Source organism: Coniosporium apollinis (assembly GCF_000281105.1).
Source record: "Coniosporium apollinis CBS 100218 chromosome Unknown supercont1.6, whole genome shotgun sequence".
Lineage (NCBI taxonomy): Eukaryota > Fungi > Ascomycota > Dothideomycetes > Coniosporium > Coniosporium apollinis.
In genome coordinates this window covers 264571-285842 of record NW_006913268.1, presented here as the reverse complement: position 1 = coordinate 285842, position 21272 = coordinate 264571, and the positions used below count along the sequence as shown (strand labels likewise).

The 21272-nt window shown below is 53.8% G+C and overlaps 7 protein-coding genes across 7 annotated transcripts; 5 read left to right on the top strand and 2 right to left on the bottom strand.

The window, feature by feature from the left end:
* Positions 1–179: 179 nt before the first annotated feature.
* On the top strand, positions 180–2255 carry W97_01726 (uncharacterized protein; the record flags this gene model as incomplete). Its single annotated transcript, XM_007779630.1, has 1 exon — positions 180–2255. The coding sequence occupies one exon, from the start codon at positions 180–182 to the stop codon at positions 2253–2255; it is 2076 nt and encodes a 691-aa protein (XP_007777820.1).
* A 754-nt stretch (positions 2256–3009) lies between these two features.
* W97_01725 (uncharacterized protein) lies at positions 3010–4533 on the bottom strand (the record flags this gene model as incomplete). Its single annotated transcript, XM_007779629.1, has 1 exon — positions 3010–4533. One exon carries the CDS (start codon positions 4531–4533, stop codon positions 3010–3012), a length of 1524 nt encoding a protein of 507 aa, XP_007777819.1.
* Positions 4534–8002: 3469 nt separating this feature from the next.
* W97_01724 (uncharacterized protein) lies at positions 8003–8697 on the top strand (the record flags this gene model as incomplete). Its single annotated transcript, XM_007779628.1, has 3 exons — positions 8003–8175; positions 8275–8375; positions 8453–8697. 3 exons carry the CDS (start codon positions 8003–8005, stop codon positions 8695–8697), a joined length of 519 nt encoding a protein of 172 aa, XP_007777818.1.
* Positions 8698–9086: 389 nt separating this feature from the next.
* On the bottom strand, positions 9087–10883 carry W97_01723 (uncharacterized protein; the record flags this gene model as incomplete). Its single annotated transcript, XM_007779627.1, has 4 exons — positions 9087–9324; positions 9383–10178; positions 10234–10309; positions 10365–10883. 4 exons carry the CDS (start codon positions 10881–10883, stop codon positions 9087–9089), a joined length of 1629 nt encoding a protein of 542 aa, XP_007777817.1.
* Positions 10884–12896: 2013 nt separating this feature from the next.
* On the top strand, positions 12897–14239 carry W97_01722 (uncharacterized protein; the record flags this gene model as incomplete). The annotated part of the gene is made up of 3 exons (XM_007779626.1): positions 12897–13014; positions 13248–13878; positions 13936–14239. The coding sequence occupies 3 exons, from the start codon at positions 12897–12899 to the stop codon at positions 14237–14239; spliced, it is 1053 nt and encodes a 350-aa protein (XP_007777816.1).
* A 606-nt stretch (positions 14240–14845) lies between these two features.
* Positions 14846–19798, top strand: W97_01721 (uncharacterized protein; the record flags this gene model as incomplete). The annotated part of the gene is made up of 4 exons (XM_007779625.1): positions 14846–15874; positions 15924–17900; positions 17950–18371; positions 18433–19798. The coding sequence occupies 4 exons, from the start codon at positions 14846–14848 to the stop codon at positions 19796–19798; spliced, it is 4794 nt and encodes a 1597-aa protein (XP_007777815.1).
* A 356-nt stretch (positions 19799–20154) lies between these two features.
* Positions 20155–21119, top strand: W97_01720 (uncharacterized protein; the record flags this gene model as incomplete). The annotated part of the gene is made up of 3 exons (XM_007779624.1): positions 20155–20291; positions 20343–20541; positions 20592–21119. 3 exons carry the CDS (start codon positions 20155–20157, stop codon positions 21117–21119), a joined length of 864 nt encoding a protein of 287 aa, XP_007777814.1.
* Between the last annotated feature and the right edge of the window lie 153 nt (positions 21120–21272).

Genomic DNA, 21272 nt, shown 5'->3' with positions numbered 1-21272 from the left:
AATGGTGCAGTAGCCTTCCCGCCAGGCCAGAGGCCAGAGGCCAGAGGCCAGCCAGTCCGTCTCGGTCCAGTGGTCCACGCCAATTCCGACAAGGGTTCGCGCTTCTTCGCGTCACCGCTGAACCACTTTGTGCCCGCGACGCCTCCCGCAGCACAGTGCACAGTGCTTGCACTCCAGCAATGTCCGCACCACCATCTCCAGACCCGCCATCACGCCCATCAGATACCAGACGAGAGTCAATCGCCCAACATGACGCCCAAGACGATTACCCAAACATTTCAGACAGCCCCTCAGACGCCTCCGCCCCGCCAGAAGCCTCCCAGCACCACACGCTCAAATACCACCTCCTCGGCCCCTCCCTCACAAAAGCCGGCCAAGACGCCGTAGACCAGCGCAAGGTCTCGGAAGTGATATTCGAGGCCTCGAAAGGCTCCAAATTCTTCGCCAACGAGTCCGCCAAAGACGCGACCCTCACCGTGAAAATCAACCGCATCCTGGCCAAGAAGCGGCAGCTGGAACGGCTAGACCTGTCGCGCGAGCTGCGCAAAGCCGATGATGTGGTTATACAGCTCGAAGCGACGCGCGACCTGTCGCAGACAATCGTGCACATCGACTGCGACGCCTTCTACGCCGCCGTCGAGGAGCTGGACCGGCCCGAGCTGCGCGACGTCCCCATGGCCGTGGGGACGGGCGTGCTGACCACGTGCAACTACCACGCCCGCAAGTTTGGCTGTCGCAGCGCCATGGCCGGCTTCGTGGCGCTGAAGCTGTGTCCGCAGCTGGTGTGCCTGCCGCTCAACTTCGAGAAGTACACCGCCAAGGCGCGGGAGGTGCGGGCGGTGCTCGAGGGGTACGACCCTAGGTTCGAGAGCTCGTCGATCGACGAGGCGTATCTGAACATCACGGAGTATTGCCGCGAGCATGGTATGCAGCCCGAGGATGTCGTGAGGCAGCTTAGGGAGGAGGTGCGTGAGAAGTGCGGGATCACCATCAGCGCGGGCATTGCGGCGAATGCGAAACTGGCCAAGATTTGCAGCAATAAGAATAAGCCGAACGGTCAGTTTAGACTGCCGGCTGAGAGGCAGGTCATCGTGGATTTCATGGCGACGCTGCCGACGAGGAAGGTTAATGGGGTGGGGCGAGTGTTTGAGCGGGAGTTGGATGCTATTGGCATCAAGACATGCGGAGATATTTACGAGCAGCGGCAGTACTTGGCCCGGCTGTTTGGCGAGAAAGCGTTCCACTTCCTCATAAATTGCTACCTTGGCCTCGGCCGCACTGATGTTCGTCCAGCGGAGGAGCATGAGAGGAAGTCCGTGGGCACCGAATCGACCTTCCGCGACACGTCGGGCAAAGCTGAGCTAAGGGAGAAGCTGCGGCATATTGCCGAGGAGCTGGAGAAAGATCTTGAGAGGACGCAATTCAAGGGTCGCACGCTGGTGCTCAAGATCAAGCTGCACACGTACGAGGTGTTGAGTAGGCAGTATGCGCCGCCTTACGCAATCTACAAGAAGGAAGACTTGTACAGGTATAGCGAGCCGATGCTGAGCAAGCTCGAGAAGGAGATACCCGGTATGACTCTTCGGCTGATGGGCCTGCGGGTTACACACATCGTGAGCATGAAGAAAGGTGGGACCGATTTCTTCGGTGCGTTCAAGCGGACAATGTCTGTCGACGAAGAGCAGAAGACAAAGAGAGAGGTCGACGCCGATGGCTGGGAGGTCTGGCCGGAGGCCGAGTTCGAGGAGGCAGCAAGGCAGGAACGACAGGACGAAATGGACGAGATGGAGGCATTGAGCCAGGAACAGCAGGGTGGTGAAGCCAGCAAAGCTCCAACCGTCGACAACGGCTTTGCCTGGAGAGAAGCGCTGGGTGTCGATTCCGAGGCCACATCCAACAGTGTCAATCACCGCGGCAAAGTTCCGAACAGCGCCAAACAAAGCGACGAGGACGCGCAGCCCGAGGAAACATGGGACTGTCCCGTTTGTCTACTGCCGCAGCCCGCCAACGACCAGACCTTCAATGCGCACATGGACTTCTGTCTCTCGAAATCGGCTATCAGAGACACGGTTAAAGACGTGACACCCACAACTCCGGCTGCCTCGGAGGGCTCGCCGCACGTCCTTGTGCCATCCAAGGGCCTTGCGCAGCCGAGACCAGCCGTCACTGTGAAGAGGAAAAGAGGCAGGCCAAGAAATGACGCCGTGGTTGCGGTCGAGCGGCCGGTGAAGGCGAAGAAGCTTTTCTTCTCATAACTCCATAATTTATGTCGTGTTTCCTTGAGTTGCATAGCGAGGTTTCGGATTAGCACAGCGTTGGTGTTGGGTAGAACTCTGCATACCTTGGTCGAATGTCTTTAGAGATGTCTGTTTTAGATTTGAGCGGTACTCCAGTAGAAAGACAAGATCGCCCTTGCAAACGGAAGCGCCGCCACTTTCTAAGGCTGTAGGGCTGAAGGACGATCCTCCGGCCACGTGTGATCGTGGGCATCGAGTCGATCTCGCACAACGCGTGGCAGGTTAGATAGCTGTGGGACAAGCGGCTAACCTTACTGTTACCTCAAGAGAGGCACCTCAGGTCAGTAGTCGAATCGGATCATAAGGACTTCATGTTTATATCACGTATCTAGTAAGAGAATCGTAGCTAAAGTTCAAGCCCTTCGATTTTCTGATTTTAGTCTATGTCTATGGAATGCGAGCGCAGCAAAACGAAAAACCAAAGTAAAGCAGAGCCAATGCAGCAAGGATCAAACCGCCGCAGAGAGCACGCTACCAAGTGTGACGCCAAAATGTCCAAAGCAAGATGAGCAGTCTGCAAGCAAGTCCCAAGTAGAGCAATCTCATGAAGAAACAAAGCAAAGAAAAGCGAGATCCGGGTATCAATTCGCAACAGAGGTTGTACCAGGCATGATGTCGTAAAGCGTAACAGGCACACGTTGGACTCAGATATCCGCGAATGCTCACTTGGCAATTCGCGGTGAAATCATGCCGAGTCGGAGACGAAAGCCGTCTAGGCCGAAGTCAGGATGACTCGGCAACCATGTAGGTTGCAACAGGTAATGGCGAGATCTTCTTGCCATTCGAGCGTCGGATCTTCTGCCTTGATGTCCTTGAACAGTTGCAGAAGGCGAATGATTGTGTATGCGGCCTCGGTCATGGCAAGGCCTTGACCAGGGCATATACGACCACCACCGAGGAAGGGAAGATATCCCCATTTGGGCCGGAGGGTGTCGTCTGCCCAGCGCTCTGGCTTAAAGTCGTCTGCATCATCGCCGTAGATGTCCTTGCGGCGATGGATGGCGTAGATGGACGAGACGAATTGAGTGCCCTCCGCGACGAAGATTGGTGACTTGCCGTCGGGGCCACCGCCGACTGGGAGAATCGTGTCCTTGGCGGCGGTGCGGGTGTTGACAGGGACGATGGTGTGCACTCGGAGGGACTCCTTCAGCAGCCAGCTGATGTACTTGGAGTTCTTTGTCTGCTCGAGTGTAGGCAAACCACCATTGAAGGTGGCAACCTCGGCATAGCACTTCGCCAAGATGTCGGGACGACGAGCGAGAACAAAGAACGTGTTCGAGATGAGAGCCGCTGTGGTATCGCGTCCGGCGAGCAGGAGACTCAGTAATTCTGAGCGGATGCGCTTTAGGTCGGTGGTGTTCTTCGCCAACTCCATCATGAAGACGGATCCGCCTTCTTGATCGGCTTCCTCAGAGCTGCCCTGGTAATCAATGGCCATTTTTACGTAGCGGTCAACGAATTGGTTGACAATGGCAACGTTGGCATTGAAGGCCTTCTTGCTGCGGAACTGGCCAAACGGATACAGTTGGACGTTCTTGAATACATCCCATTTTGCGCTTTCATATGCCGCTGCAAAGCCACTGGCGATCACATCCTCTTTCGATTCGGGAAGCAAGCTGTCGACCGACTTTCCAAACAGGATCTCAGTGGAGGAGTCCATGGTGTACTTTAGGAACAGGTCCTGCAGGTCGACTACTGTCTTGCCATCATGCGGCAGTTGCTGAAAAAGGTGACCAATGTGCCGTTCGTAGAGCTCGACATCGGCCGTGCGCTTCTTCTCGAACGCCGGTCGGAGCCAAGCGCGAGATTCCTGCCATCCCGGGCGATCGAGGGTGAAAATGCCCACTCCAAGCAGATCTCGGAAAGAGACAGTCCTATACTCTCCAAGTCGCCAATCCTTCTCTTTGGTGGCAAAGACTGCTTTCACGTTTTCCGGCTCGATCGACTGTATCATCGGATGACCGAAGATGCGCAAGGTGTAAGTGCCTCCAACTTCCTGGAAGCGGCGCAGACTGTTGATGAGGTAGCAATGGCTTGAGCTACACTTGAGGTTCTCAATAACGAAGTCCAGACCGAAGATGCGGTCCTTGAGTGGGTATTTGGAGGCGATTGGTTGGCAGCCATGCTGAGCAGCAAGCTTGCCATGAGCGAGTCGAATCGTGTGTTCCTTGTAGATGATGCTCAGAAGATACACCACGAGGACGATCAAGAGAGTGAAAAGCGTGGCGCCAGCCATGAGAACTGGATCGTTGCTGTTGAGTATGTGGGCAATTGATCGTAGTGGAGCGAGTGTCGTGGGGCGACTGTGCTCTGAAAAAGTGCTTGAGCGATGGTTGTAATTTGGTATGCCAGTCGAGAGAAGGATGGGTGTCCAGTGGTGGATGAAAAGAGCAAGAGCGCGGAAACGACTGGATATTTAAGGGCGAGCTCTGTGAGGAGGGCACTGCGCGAAGGTGTGAATATACGCCAGAAAGGTAAAAGTAGAGCGGTTATGCAGGGCAGGAACAACGCCGGCATAGTGGGCCCACGTGGAACGGACATGCCGATCAGATCCTTAGCGGCGTGTCCGGAGGCAGTCACGATGCCCTTCACCACAAAGCGAGGCGATAAACAAACGCCAAGGCCTCGGGCCCCGGTGGCTCTTTCCAATCTAGTGACGAGTCCGACAACATGGAGGCAGCTCTTGGGATCTTTTGAGACCATTGTGACGGACAATGTGAGTGCATTGGAATGCTACGTCTTTGTGGGTCGTCACAATTGGAACGGTGAAGATAGGAAACCGAGAGAGTAGTGCTGGGAATTGGTCGAGAATCGACGACAAGGAACCGGACTGAGGACCGACTGAATGATCAAGCTTTTCGTTCACTTTGCTGTAGAGCACGCCATCGTTGATAAGGATGCTGCTGGATGCCATACCGCTCTTAAGCGGGTCAAGTCACCACCGCTGCTAAGCTCGAGTACCTCAGCTACCCTCACGTAGGCTTGAGCAGAGAACTTGCCCACGCACCAGCCGGAAGCAGCCGCCCAGCAAGTCAAACATCACCAGCAAGCGAGTAACCCATTGTCTTGTACATCGCATAAATCCGCCCGCTACATCATTATTCCTCGTAAGCCTTGGAATGTGGAATTGTCCCGATGAGCCGGCTTGTGAGTCCAACATTGTAGCGGTAACTGTGACCGACAGTACATTGTAGATGTATATTTCAGTAGAATGTTTGAATATAGCGCGCCGTGTGGAGGACTCCAACATCATTCTAAACAGTGCAATTCGCTGTGAGATATGCGATGTCGTTGTGTCGGAGAAATTTCGGAGATACTGAATCTTACTCGGCAACGTGCCACCGCCCAGCAACGCGATCAACCAGATTGCCACGTGCTGCTGAGCTTCTTCTAAAGACAAAGACGACGGGCTACACAGTCGACGACTCAAAGAAGGTCTAAGTGAAGATACAAAGGGAGATTAGCCGTTCCGCGATACCGATATATCTCTGCTGATATCGATAAACACTCGGATGATCTTGATGTCTTGAGGGTTAACTCATTCAAAAAAGACGGAGATCTCGCCCTTGGGGCACCTCCGCATATCATCCAATATGCCCACCCTCCGATATACCAGAGACTGGCCCCCTTTAGGATGCAAAATCAGGCAGATTTCTCGAACGGTTCCTCCTGGGGGATTAAGATCTGGCATCGGAGTATCAAAGTGGTGGGAAGTGAACATCCTCAGGTAGTACAAGGTAGCGCCAGAATTAAATCTGGCGACCCCCAGGTTCAGTCAAGTCGTAATCGGGCTCGAAACACAGGAACTCATCATCTCCCAACTCTGAAAAGCGTCTTCGACGTCCATTCCCGGGGCTCAAGGTGACTCTCGCCAAGGGGCCAGAGAGCAGAAGAAAACCAGACTTGATTTCCCTCGTAGGATCAAGTCCACCTGGTGTGCAGACAGAAGAAATTACTTGGACGTGCTCTTTGTAAGGATTGTCTGGGGGTACCAAATCCGACGCCCCCGTTGATTGAAGTCCAGGACCACGATGGGGCACGCCATTTCCGACATGACTCTGATGTGGCAAAGGGTGTCCAGAGAAGTGGATAACACGGCTGGGAAGGAACAGCTCTTGAAAAGTCTACGTCCTGGCGAAGAGAGGATACTCTCCTATGCACTCATACTCTGGATATTTCGCCAATCTTGCGGCATTGGGTAGAGATCTCCGGATGTGAACTGAGTACTGTCTGCCATCGGGCCCTTTGACAGGTATTTCATGGCTTCTGTACTCTAGAGATTGGCGGGAAAAGAGGCCTCCTTCATCGTCTGTAGAGCTGATAGCAGCAAGAGTAAGGTACGAGTTGCGAAACATATCAGCCGTTTGCCTGATTCCCTTTGCCAGTCGAGGGGATCGTCTTGGATGATGCATCTGCTTGAAGATTGGTGTCGTGCTGCGAAACCCTTGTGGATGACTTGCAGTAAATCAATCTACAGATGTTTCAAGCCTGATCGCTGAGTAACGATCGCAGCATCTTGAAACGTTTTTGGCATCTTCTGCCACTCAATCGTTTGCGTGCTGCCGTATCAAGCCTTAGATTGTACGACATTTATGCTGAGTGTCGCCCCAACAACGACTCAGGCAGACGTAATGGGCTCTCTCCTCGGCTTTTAGGATGTGTAGTCTTACTTCCAAGTATCCCAAATTTAACACAACCCTGAGGTTTCGAGCGGGGAGAGGTCGAGGGTCCCTCGCGCCGCACAGGGGGTGCTTGGAAGCGCAGCCACTCAGCCATTTGCGAAGAGTCGCAAAGCTTAGATCGTCTCCAGTATCGCATGGTGGAATGGCTGCATTGATTAAATTGGGAAGCCACGGTACCAGCACTAACTGAGCGAACGAGTTCAGCCCCTCTCCTTTTAGTTGATGGCCACACCGGCCGGAGTGATTGGCTTACTGGATGTTGTGAACAACTCTAGTTTCAAGTCCGGCTTGCTGAGACACATCATGCGATCTCAAGTCCGAAAACACCAGTAGAATTCGACATCTGTCAGGTCATCCTTTGAAAGTATCAGACGAATGCCGTCGCGCCATACCGCACAGATTGCACATCCACTATCCCGTGCGCTAGCATCGAGAGCATCGAAGTTCGCAAGTCTCCGGTGATGATCAACTTGACACAGCTTCATTGAACTAATCGCAGATTCGTGAAAAGGACCACTTTTTCCCAGCGATTTAACGCGTCAAGAAGTGATTCTTGTTATAAACCTGCGAGTAGATGGTGGTTGTTCGGTTGAATATCTCCGTGAGGCCATAACAACGGAGCGTATAAAGACCGCGCCAGGAGCCTTGAACAGAGCGGGTCTCTTACAAGAGTGTACGCGCACGAGGGAGGTTCAAGGCTAAAAGAAAGATAAGATTACGTCAGCCTTTATCCCTGCCCGTGACTGTCGCAGCTAATCCAGGACTGGTTTAGCTCTCATGTTTTCCCCACGCCGTTGCCGCGAACCAGGGGACGCAGGGTCCAAGCTCCAGCTGTCAGCCTCGAGCTCCCCGCCAAACAGACTGAAACCACAACAGCACCATACACGTTTGGACTACACTACGACTCTCACATACCTACACAGCCCCGAGGTCGTTCCATCTCCCATCCCATATTTCCACTCACTCTCCCAATCAGACGTTTCCCAAGCTCAACCCCACCACACATACGACCAGCAAAGCAACATGGCGACCGGGCTTGCAGTTTCCACCGAAGATATCGACGTGGTCGACGAGACGCCCATCTCTCCAGTCCGCGACAAGCAGCGTCGCGGTTCACTCGAGAAACACCTCCAGCAGCGGCCGGATGTGCAGGATCTGAAGAACAGGCACATCTTGCTGGACACCAAAGCTGCGCCGTAAGCCGCCCCTCCCGAGGAAGCGTAGAGCTTCATGACAGAACCTCGAGCGCCGATTTGGGATACAAGAGGCTGACTTCAATCCTGGCGCGTGCACAGAGCCCTGCAGGCACAACAGCAAGAACTGGAGCGGCAACGCGCAACGGATAATTTGAAGAAGGGGTTGGCGCACAGGCCGGAGAGACAGGATCTTGTGGATCGTATGTTCTTCCACTACCCCCGTTCTCCGACTCTATAGCATGGGGGCGACTGAACTGAGGCGCTCGAAACTGCACAGGTAACATCCTCCCTAATTCGTCCGCCGCGCCGGCTCTCCAAGGTCACCAGAAGGAGCTGGAGAGGCACATGCGGAGGGACAGCCTGGAGAAGCGGCTGCAGAGCAGGCCGAAGCCGGAGGATCTGGTCAAGGGAGGGATTTTAGAGGGTATGTGTCTCCCTTTTGTTGCCATTTTCACTTCGAACATGTGTCTTGAGACAGAGAAAGGGAGACAAAGGAGTGAGCAGTCGCTGATTGTGAAGTAGACGACGAAAATCCCCTGAAAGATGCGTGAGGCAATGCATGGAGAACCAGAAGAACACGGCGAAGGCTGTGGACCTCTTAGGCTGGCGACAGGTTGGTTAGGCGTATCTGGCTTCTGCGTGCTGTAGGCTTGTGTTAGCATCGTATCGCCATGCAAGTGATGCGGTAAGCTGCTCAATCTGAGGTATTGCGACCCGTGGTTCATCGCACCGTCATCGCACCGAAAGGCTTCGGAAGGGTCTTCTCGAATCTTTGCTGCTTTGTACTTTTGGGGAATGTTTTGTGAAATCACCGAGCGGGCGCGATGCAGAAGAAACAGATGTGTTTGATTATATGTGAGCCCTTCAACAGCTGCATGACTCAACAGCAGTGCAAACCCATTGGAGCCTCATTACTTCCGCTCGATGTGCTCTGCCCTCATCTCCTTGCCATCAAGGCCGATTTCCCGTGCTGGTGCAGAAGCCGCAGAACCATGTCTGCTGCCCGCTTCCTCGTCGATGGCTTTTGCGAGTTCCGTGACACCGAATAGATCATCCATCTTCTCCAGCGACAGGCCCTTGGTCTCTGGGATGAAGAACCACACAAAGAAGAACATGCTAAAGCAGAAAGAGCCGTAGATCAGGAAGGCACTGCGAGTCGGTCGTCAGCCATTATATCACAGATGCACAAGAAGTCGGAAAAACTCACCCATATCCTGCCCTTCCGACCGTTGCAAGCATATTCGGCGTCGCCCTTGCAACCACAAAGTTGAAGAACCACTGCGTCGCTGCGGCAATCGCGACATTCAAACTCCTCAGTCTCGCCGTTGGGATCTCGCTCACATAGATCCAGCAGACAGGGCCCCAGCCGAACTGGAAGAAACCGGCGAACAAGAACACGCAGACCAGCGCGACATATCCTGCAGCTGAGATTGTCTTGCCCGCGACCGGCGGGTCGATGCGCACGTACAGGCCGATGTAGAACATGGCCGTGCCCTGGGCGATGGAAGTCCAGAGGAGCGAGCGGCGGCGCCCGAGGGAGTCGGCGGCGAAGAGTAGGAAGGCGACGCAGGTGATCATCTTCACGATGCCGTAGACACCGGTGGCGAAGAGCGAGGTTGCGTTGCCGGTTATGCCGAGACCTTGGAAGATTTGCGGGGCGTAGTAGTTCACGGCGTTGGTGCCGGTCATCTGCTGGCAGACCATCAGGGCGATGCTGATGAGCGTCCGCTTGCGGTTTCCGGGGATGGTCCACATCTCACGGAGAAGGTCCATGGTCTTTGCTCCACCGACCAACAGGCGCTCGTGCTCGAGCTGTGCTGCGATCTCCGCCAGTTCGCCCCGGACGTAGTCGTGTGTCTGTGGCAGGTTCCGTACTCGAGCGAGCGTCTTAGTGGCTTCTTCCCATCGGTCCGCTTTCGCGAGCCAGCGGGGAGACTCGTTGCAAAGCCACATGCTGACGAGAAGGAGGAGAGCAGGTAAGGCTTGCATAGCGAGCGGAACGACTGACGGTTGTTAGATCGCCCTCACCGCTTTTAAGGTACATAATCCAATACATACTGTAGGTTGCCTTGCCCTCCATGTGTAGAAGCGAGCCGTAATTGATCCAGAAGGCCAGCATGACACCAGTTACAATCTGCCAGGAAGTTAGCAGTCACTCGGTAGTTGTGTTCAAAAAGTTCATGACTTACAAATAGCTGGTATATGCCAGTCAGGCCACCTCGAATGGCGCGTGGCGCGTTCTCCGACACGTAGAGTGGGCAGACCATACTCGCAGCGCCCACACCCAGACCTGCCAAAAATCGACCGACATACATAACAGCGATTACTCCCGAGCCAGCCGCCTGGAGGACACATCCCACAATGGCAACAGCAGCGGCCGCAATGAGTCCCCATCGGCGACCGATCTTTTCAGCGATGTAGACGGCGAATAGAGCCCCTACAAAACAGCCGGCTTGCAGTGTCGACACGATGTTCGCATGGAGATCTGCTTTGGCGACTTTGCTGAGATGAGAAATGCCGTAGTCCTCGGTGAATGCGGGGAGAGTCAAGACACCTCCGATAATACCAATGTCCACTCCAAACAACATGCCTCCGAAGCAGGCCGAGCAGGCGAGGGCGAAGACGCGCCAGCCGTAGATTTCTGGCGGGTCCTCTTTCATGGCCTCATTGTGGATAATCTTGTGGAGGAACCTCTCTCCGAGACCCATTTTGACTGATGTTGCGACTTGTATTGGACTGGGAGATTGGAAATTGTTTGCGAAGGATGCAACTTTGAGTTTGAAGCAGGAGAGTGATGCAACTGAACACTGATGAAGATCTTACAGGGAGATATCTCGAGAGTAGTTATATCTCTCTGACGCCCTGGGACGGAAGCAGATGGCCGGGCATGTCTCGGTGGACGAAGCCTCCGGCATAACGGTCGTGGCTGGACGGCAGATATCTTATTAGTGGAAAAACTGCAATCCATGCTTGCCAAGAGCTGCACAAGAGGGAAAATGCTATCAGACCCTGGCGCACCTCATGATCGTCCAGGTGGTTGGTGGAAGCGATTGGAGACTGCCCCGTGCAGCCGAATAATCGCGTGTCAGAGGAGCAGCAAGAGCCTCGAAACTGTTGCGATCTGCAAGCGGGCACATGTCTGGCCACGGAAGGAGGTTTTCAAGGACTCGGGATGTGGAGAAATTCTGGGGTAGCGGATTGCGGGGACGCCCATGATTCGTGCGACTTGCTGCTTACTCTGCGCATCTGCGCCAGTTTGTCGAGCGATCGGGCCCGGATGAGTTTGTAGAAGCTCGAAACAACAGAAGAAGGCCGCCCAGTCGCGACGCGATATTTGACTTACCAATCTGTCGGAAAAATTCCCAAATAGACTCGGCTTGCCAGTCAAACAAGGACGTAGTCCACAGCCGCACAGAGGACATTTCCACCAGCAGGCGAGACAGCGAGACCGGATGTCTCCACTGCGGATGCTGGTGTTGTCCGTCGAGAGGTTTGCGGACCTGCGCCCCAGAAGCTGTAAGAGGGGAACTCGTCCGCTCCTCTCCGAGCTGAGATGAGTACCCCAAGTACTCTCCTGCCCAGCGAACAGCTAGAGTACGAGTAGGGAGGGTGGTCTCGTCTCGGAAGATTAGCGTCCTAATCCACTCAGCAGCTGTGGTCCTTTCAAGTTATCATGAGGAGCCGACTGTAATTCATTGACAGCTTGCTGGCCATCTAGAACCGTCGTATTTATTGCGAGTTCAAACTCCATGTCAAAGCACATTTCTTTCCGCGGACCTTATGTTACGCTTCGCGGCCGTCAAACGAGATCTTACACCCTACGAACCGGTTTTGTCGTTCTGCTTTCCTTCAAGGCGCCGCTATGCAATGCGTTCAAACCTGCTTGGTCTTCATACTGCTGGCCGATATGAAGGCGGATGATTTTATAATTTTCGTGATCTCCGCGAAAGGGCGGCCATCGTCAGTTGGAAAGATGGTTGGTGTTTCTGAGTTTCGAACTCTAAACTAAATGTCTTAGATATTATCCCGAAATCTGTTTTGACACTTTTCAACGGTCTTTATACCAAGCTTCCCATACTGTGCCTGGAGCCTCATAGCTTTAAGGGAGGAGACATGGATTACATCCTCACAGCACAAGGGACCTACGTAAGTCCGCGGAGAAGACATGACCGCCACGCGTGCTACTTCGATCACCTTTGATCACTTCGTTTCAATGGATACTGATAGAGTAATGCCCAGACATCACCAAGGATCCTGGCATCTGGGTTTTTTTCTGCCCAACAAGCCGCAAGCCATCCGTGGTCAATAACTCTCGATATTCATAGAGAAAAATAATGAAATTGATTGGAAAGCATCGTACGAAAACGCTCAATATTTCTTCTGGAAACGGCGTACTGGTCGAGAATCCCCTGCCGCCAACCAGTAAATCAAGGTTCTGGCTCCAGGCGGCTAGCATGGGGTGAATGTGACATGACCCGCACGTGACGACTCAAGTTTCTGGATGGCGACGGCAGGAGATGAGGTTGCTGCCAAGAAAGCATTTCCATGGCGATCAACGTCATCGCCCTGCCATAACAAAACCCACTCATCTTCTTCCGCCCTTACGCGCCATCTTCCACCTCAGCCTCTACAACTCCGAGACTCCTATCTATCTGCAGTCAGAACGATCAAGCAACTACTTATAACAACCATTCGAACCGCGCCTATCACGATATCACAAGATGCATAGGACATATTCTATGCGCCAGTCGCGCGCCCCAACGGCGTCGCAGCTTGCGAACCCACCTCCACCATCGTCAACTACAAAGGCCGGCCGCTTCTTCGGCAAGGCCAATATCGGTGAGTCTGCAGCATTTCTGTCAGCTGTCGCAGCGCATTCGAGCCGATAACAGGTTGCCTCGTGCACCTCGCCCGATGCATTTGAGTCCTGTTGTCCCGTCGAGCGGTCCAGCCAGGGTTGGTCGACTTGGCGTCATCGAAGGCTTCCTTAACCGCATCACATAACCCATGCATTGCCAATCATCAGTCGTTACGAGGGAGGAATGAGCAGCTAATATGAGTTTCTCACGCAGGCCACAACTTTAGGAGGAGCGCCGCTGGCGCGTTCGGGCCGGACTTGGCGAAGAAGCTGTCACAATTGGTCAAGATGGAGAAGAACGTTATGCGCAGCATGGAGCTCGTCAGCAGAGAGCGAATGGAGGTCGCTCAGCAACTCTCTATCTGGGGTGAAGCTTGCGACGACGACGTGTCGGACGTGACCGACAAGCTCGGTGTCTTGATCTACGAGATTGGCGAGCTTGAGGATCAATACGTCGACCGTTACGACCAGTACCGCGTCACCATCAAGAGTATCCGCAACATTGAAGCCTCAGTCCAGCCCAGCCGTGACAGGAAGCAGAAGATCACCGACCAGATCGCCCAGCTTAAGTACAAGGAGCCGAACTCCCCAAGGATCGTGGTTCTTGAACAAGAGCTCGTCCGTGCTGAAGCTGAGTCTCTAGTCGCTGAGGCCCAGCTGTCGAATATCACCCGCGAGAAGCTCAAGGCAGCCTTCAACTACCAGTTCGACGCCATGCGCGAGCACTGCGAGAAGCTTGCCATCATTGCCGGATACGGCAAGCACCTTTTGGAACTTGTTGATGATACTCCGGTTACTCCAGGTGAGACAAGGAACGCGTACGATGGATATGAGGCTAGCAAGGCGTAAGTGACTCATTCTGTGCTCACATGGTTAGACAGTCAGCTGAATCGGATCATTAGCATTATTCAAGACTGCGAGGATGCTCTCACCAACTGGGTGGAGCAGAACGCCTCCGTGAAGTCTAGCCTCTCCACTCGCGCGCGACAGCTCTCTCAGCGCCGCAAGGCCGGCCGTCACCAAGGTGAAGGTGTCGATCTCTCTCACCAGGATGCGCCAATGGAGAACCGCGAGTCTGGTCTGTGGATCCCAGCCTCTCAGCACGCGGGCAACGGATACGAAGATGAGCAGGACGAGGAAGAGGATGAGCGATCTACCCAGGCGACGGAGCAGAGGGGTCGCGAGGAGGAGCGTGCCACCGCCTAAGCGGTTAGGGCAATGTTCAAGCCGCTCGAGTGATACCCCGCTGGTGACATGGAGGTTTAATAATGGAACGAATGCGGTAGGGATTGGATGGCCTCTTTCTTCCCTGGCGATACTGCGATTAATTGTGTTTCAACTTCATGGCTGAGAGCTTGGTGACCTTTAATCGTGTACGAAGCAACGGATGAGTAATAGATTTTCTACTCGTTCGGTTTCGTGGATTGTGACACTTTTGAGAGTACGAATGATGGACTGCACTGCCAACGCGACTGCAAGGCCTTCCACGTCCCAATGTCAGCCACTCGCCTTGGTCAGAGCAAGCGTCTTTGACATGAGGCAGACATCTCGTGCTTTGTTGACAGCGACCTCGGGAGCCTTTCAGCCCGTCTCACGAATATCACGTGAGAAGATTGGTCAAAGAGGATTAGTGCAATCTAAAGAGCGCATTCTTGATTATTCAGCAGCCTTTGCAGCGAGATGGGCTCCCATAGAGTCATGAACGTCTGTTCTTACTTGCAGTAATCGCCTTCTAACACTGATTTGAGATAGGGATTGATGTATCAGAATTATTCGGAGCCTTGATTGTGTCCTGGTGAGAACGCGATCAAGATGATAAAAGGATATACCTTACCCATCACAGCCGCGGGCCTGGCACTCATTCTGTTGGCTACGTTGCCTAGTGCTGTTAACATCGTTCGTAGCCTTGGAAGAAAAGGCAAGGTCCACAGGAACGGATTATACCAGGACGAAGATGGCACCGCTACGGAAGAAAGCCAAAAGGCCTTTTCGGCGAAGCCGCCGACTCTCGCCATCTGCCTTATCTCCGTATGCGGGCTTGTATTATCGTTAGCCAACGCAGTTCTAACAGAAAGCAATGGATCCCATCACCATTTGCGCCGTTCCGTCGAGGTTTGGCTGCATTGCGCCATATGGGCCCTTCTAGTCATACAATCAGTCAACATCTCCATCGAAAGGGACCCTCCCAGACGCTTCGACTTCTCCCAAGCAGCTGCATGCTCCTACCTCATTCTCATTGTCGTCTATGGTTTCCTTGAGGCACAACTTCGCGTAACCGGACCGTACATGGGCTTAGTGACCGGCGAATCGTGTCTGGCCATCATAGCTTTCGCAGCATGTCTTGCCCTCCCGCGCCGGCCGGATGTCTACTACGAGGGCAAGATTGTTGACCGCCAGTGGGGCCTACCGGCTTTTCACCGTTACGCGTATTCTTGGGCTGCACCGCTGCTCAAGGCAGGCGCAGCGGGGAAGGCTCTAGCTATCAGTGACCTTCCGAAGATGGACCACTATACGAGGTCAAGAGAGCTCCACGAATTATTCGAAGACGAGGACCGCGAAGCCAAAATCAAGTCCAAGGATAGCACTCCTGACGGAAAGCTGGGCACGAGTCTTATCAGGCTGCTCATTCTATCTCACTGGCCAGCGTTTTCGCGGCAGTACATCCTTACTGTTCTTCAAAGCTTATTTCTGGTAGCACCTCAGCTTGCTATGTTTAAGCTCTTGCGGCTGTTGGAAGCTCGTCAAAATGGCGCATATGTGACACCTGAAGCTTCCATGTGGACTGTCGCTATGGGATTAAGTATTCTCATCCAAACCTTCTTCGAAAATTGGATGTGGTGGGTAAGTGAGCCGAGCTCAGGGCTCTTATCACGGCTAATGATGTATATAGGTCAGTTATTCACAATGCCAGGTGCCTGTTCGCATACAACTCTCTGCTGTGATCTTTACTAAGTCGATGCGTCGGAAAGATGTCAAGGGCGTTCAGAACAGCAAAGAGGACGACAACGGCGTCAAGGTAGCCAAAGATGTGGCTCAGCCTGATGCTGCAAGTGAGGAAAGTGAAGATGAGCAAAATGGAGTCGAGGAGGATGTTTCGAAGACCCGCCAAGGAACCGTCAACTTGGTTGGCGTAGATACGAAGCGGGTATCCGACTTTGCCACGTACAACAACCTACTTCTCGGTGCGCTGTGCAACATGGCGGCCTCCTTCACTTTTCTCGGCATCCTGCTTGGGTGGCAGGCATTGCTGGCCGGCATCGGGGTGCAGCTTCTCACTCTGCCGCTCAACATATGGGCATCGAAGCGGTACACTTCAGCTCAAGAACGGCTTATGTCAGTCAGAGATCGCAAGTTGGCAGTACTCAACGAGGCTCTAGCCGGTATCCGACAGATTAAGTTTTCTGCGCTCGAACGTCAGTGGTCAAAACGGATCATGGACAAGCGTGAGGATGAGCTTAAAGCGCAATGGGAGTCATTCGTTGCCGACATCTGGCTCATACTCTGCTACCTCATCGGACCCGTCATGCTCTCCGCTGTGTGCTTGGGAGTCTATGCAGTCATACACGGCGGCTTGTCTGCGTCAGTCGCCTTCACCGCGATAGCCATTCTCGGTCAGATTGAGGGCACACTAGGCTTCGTCCCGGAGCTCGTGGCGAACGGCCTGGATGCCTGGGTCAGCGTGAAAAGAGTTCAAGAGTATCTAGATGCTCCGGAGAAGCCGCAATCCACGGAGCCTGGTGACTCTGTTTCGTTCAAAGATGCAACTATCTCGTGGCCATCCGACGAAGAACAATCCGGTGACGCCTTCGCCCTGCGGAATCTCAACCTCAGGTTTCCCAACGGGGAACTCAGCGTCATCTCGGGACGGACGGGCTTCGGTAAGAGTCTGCTTCTTGCGGCTATATTAGGAGAAGTCGACATATTGAATGGCACTATCACCGTACCGCAAGCGCCCCCTTTGCACGACAGGCACGATCATAAGGCGAACAGGAGCAATTGGATAATACCATCGGCGATAGCGTTCGTCAGCCAGCAGCCATGGATCGAAAACTGCACTTTCAAAGAGAATATTCTTTTCGGTCTTCCGTCTGACAAGGAGCGCTACGACAAAGTCATACAAGCGTGTGCTATGGAGAAAGATCTTGAGATGTTGACGGACGGGGACTCCACAGAGATTGGCGCAAATGGTATCAACCTGAGCGGCGGACAGCGTTGGCGGATCACCCTTGCTCGGGCGCTTTACTCAAGAGCCGGCATACTCATAATGGACGACATTTTCAGCGCCGTGGATGCTCACGTCGGAAAGCATATTTTTGAGCAGGCGTTAACCGGAGAGCTTGCACAGGGCCGTACAAGAATCTTGGTAACACACCACGTCTCACTGTGCTTGCCAAAGACTAAGTACGAAGTCCTGCTTGGAGATGGTAAAGTCGAACGGGCGGGTCTTGTCGAAGACCTGCGAAAGACCGGCGAGCTACAGCACATCCTTGAGGAAGAGAACGAAGCAGCAGTCTCGGACGATGACGAACCCGCACTGCTTCCTTCACCAAGTCTTGCCAGGCGGCAGTCGAGCGGACTCGCACGTATTGATAGCAGGGCTTCTGGCCGACCAAGGGCTATGAGCCAAAGCAACAATCTAGCCAGGGTGACTTCGCACGCCAGCAAGAGATCCGGCAGTTTCGGTGCTGGCCATCCTGCCCTAGATCCCAAGCTTGCCGCGAAGAAGTTCGTCGAAGAAGAGACGAAGGAGAAAGGACGAGTGGCATGGAAAGTGTACTACGAGTACCTTCAGGCAAGCGGTGGGACTTGGTTCTGGATTGGAGTGCTCGTTAATTATGGCGGCTATCAAGGATTTCTGCTGGGACGCGTAAGTCGCTAATCCTCGACTACTCACTGTCTTTGCTGATCCCTTCTAGTCTTGGTGGATCACGCTGTGGACGCGGACGTATGACACAAAGTCTGCTCACATAGGCCAGCCGGCAACTCTACTCCACCAAACGTTCTCCACGCAATATGCCGCAGATGTCGCGCAGAACCGTGACCCAAACCTTACGTATTACCTGTCAATCTACGTCGCTTTATCCGTCATAGTTGTTATCGGCGGTACACTACGGTATCTCTGGATGTTTTACGGCTCGATTCTTGCCAGCAGGAGGCTTTTCGAGAAGCTATCGTACGCTGTGCTACGAGCGCCATTGCGATGGCTCGACACCGTTCCTCTTGGAAGAATTCTAAACCGATTCACGGCGGACTTTAACATCATCGACTCTGATCTCATCAGAGCTGCTTCACTGGGGTTGTACAATGTCATGACCGTTGTTGGTATTGTAGTGGCAGGGTATGCACATTGATACAGCATATCTAAACACCCAGGGCCTTTGCTAACATATATGCTCCAGTGCATTTGTTTCGCCATTCATCTTGGTCTTTGCCGTGATATTGCTCGGCATTAATGTCAGATACGCTATCTACTACCTAGCCGGCGCCAGAGAAGCGAAGCGGTTAGAATCCATCGCGAAAAGTCCAATCTTCGAGTACTTCGGTGCATCGCTAGCCGGAGTCAGCACTATACGCGCGTTTGGCAAGTCCGATGCATACATCAGCAGCATGTTCGCCAAGCTCGACGCTCATGCCCAGGCGTTATGGCATCAGTGGCTGTTCAACCGGTGGCTGACCGTCCGCCTGGCAGCAATCGGAGCAGCATTCTCTGTCGCCACTGCTGCGTTTGTTGTTTCACTTGACAAGATCAATGCGTCTGTTGCGGGCTTTGCGCTCAGCTTCACGCTACAATACTCTGAGTCTGTCGTGTGGATGCTGCGACAGTACGCAAACACAGAACTGGGAATGAACGCGACGGAGCGCATTCTGGAGTACACAAACATCACGACGGAGCCTGAGGGCGGCGCCGACGCCCCGGCCGCCTGGCCAACCGAAGGCCGCCTTGCTGTCTCCGATCTTGTTGTTGGCTACGCCCCAGACCTTCCCCCAGTTTTGAAGGGCCTAACCTTCGATGTGGAGCCGAACGAGCGTGTCGGCGTCGCCGGCCGCACAGGTGCAGGCAAATCCTCGCTCACACTAGCTCTGTTCAGGTTTCTCGAAGCTCGCGAAGGTAGCATCTACATTGACGGCGTCGACATCTCGAAGATCAAGCTGTACGATCTGCGAAGTCGACTAGCCATCATACCGCAAGACCCCGTTCTCTTCTCCGGCACTGTCCGCTCGAATCTCGACCCCTTCAACGAGCATAGCGACGTCGAACTGCGAGAGGCGCTTGCAAGGGTGCACCTGATCGCCTCCGATTCCTCCGAAGGCAGTTCGACTCACGAGCCCGAACCATCCGGTTCAAGCACCCCCACGCACACAAATACGAACCCTTTTAGCACGCTCTCCACGCCCATCAGTGAAGGCGGCCAGAATCTCTCCCAAGGTCAGCGCCAGCTCCTCTGTCTGGCTCGAGCCATCGTCTCGCGTCCTAAAATTATTATCTTGGACGAAGCTACATCTGCCGTGGACAAGGCTACGGATGAGCTTATACAGAGGAGTATCCGCGAACAGTTCACGGACAGCACGCTGTTGGTCATTGCGCACCGTCTGAGCACCATTGCGGACTTTGACCGGATATTGGTCATGGGCGAGGGGAAGGTCGTGGAGTACGATACGCCGAGGAAGTTGTTCGAGGCGGAAGGGACATTTAGAGGGATGGTGGAGGATAGTGGGGAGAAGGATGTGCTGAGAGAGGTTATACTTGGGGAGAAGGAGGGATGAGATTGCTTTGCATCGGCCTTAATTCTGTAACATATTGGATGCTGTTTTTGTGCATAGATAATGGCAAATCGTTTTTGGAGTAGTAGCTCAATAGCTTAAGCCATGTAGTGGTGTCGAGGCCCACCCGCTCTCCTCGTGCCCTTCTCCGCATATCGACCGCCATTCAACTCCGCCTAGCTCATAAAGGAGTTTGGCTTTAAGCCTCGCTCTCAAGCGCTCTCAAGCGCAATGCCTATGCAAGGATCGTTGAGGGCACGGCGTGGAGTTTCTCCGAGCTCCAGGTACCGCCAAGATCTCTACGTTTCCTCTGAAGCTACAGCCAGATGATTGCGAGCACAAATTGCAATTGACCAGCCATGAGATTCTCATTAATACCCTCTTTGCTCGTGGCAGCGGCGGGCATCGCGTCAGCCGCCTCATCTTGGGGGTTTGAAGATGCTACGGTGTCTGTCCAGGGCAAAGGTGCTGGTGTTGGGAGTGGCGTCAAGGAGAAGTAGGCTTGAAGCGCCGTCTCGCTCATGATCTAGGCTTACTCTCGTGTTAGACTCAGCGCGGATGCTCCCCTGTCGACAGATATCCCACTCGGAGCTTCGGACACCCTGAAACTCATCCTGACCACGACCGATGGCAAGAAAGCTAAGCGGCCGCACCAGGCTTTCTTGACCCTTACGGAACAGAAGACGGGTCTTGAGGAGTCATATGCGTTTAGTGTCAAAGAAAGTGGTAAAGGCAAGGTGGAGCTGGTATGTAGAACATCCGCTGAACCTTCAATGGCTTCACTAACAACTGCTAGACGCACAAAGACCTCCCTTTCCAACTCCTGACTTCGTCTGCACCCTTGAAAGCCTCGCTCGTCATCGCATCCTTCGGCCCCTCAACCCCCTACAAGAGGGAAGTCTTCGACCTCACCATTAAGCTCGACCCAAATGTCCCTATCTGGGTGCCCGACGAACCTGTCCGCTACGGCAAGCGTGAAGAGATCCACCACATCTTCCGCTCAAATCCTACGAGTCCGCCAAAGATCATCACGTTGGTTTTCACCGCGGCCGTGGTAGCAGCTTTGCCAGCACTTTTCGGTGTCTGGCTTACACTCGGCGCGAACGTCAACCATTTGCAGAAGGCGTTGGGTGCAGCGCCGGTGTCACATGCACTCTTCTTTGGGTCGATAGTGGCGCTTGAAGGCATTTTCTTCATGTACTATACAAGGTGGAACCTTTTCCAGACGCTGCCGCCAGCGGTTGCTGTGGGCGTTGTGGCTTTCTTGAGCGGGAGTAGGGCATTGTCGGAGGTGCAAGAGCGGAGGCTGGCGGGATTGAGATGACAAATTCACTCAACGAGTGTGTAAAGAACAAGAGGTATCTTTCGTACCTGAGTGAAGACTTGGAGAACACTACAGAGATAGAGTTTCCCACCACACTCTTCCAGCGGCAAACCTCAAAGACTGCTCCCCGGTCTTCTCTGATATAGCAATCAC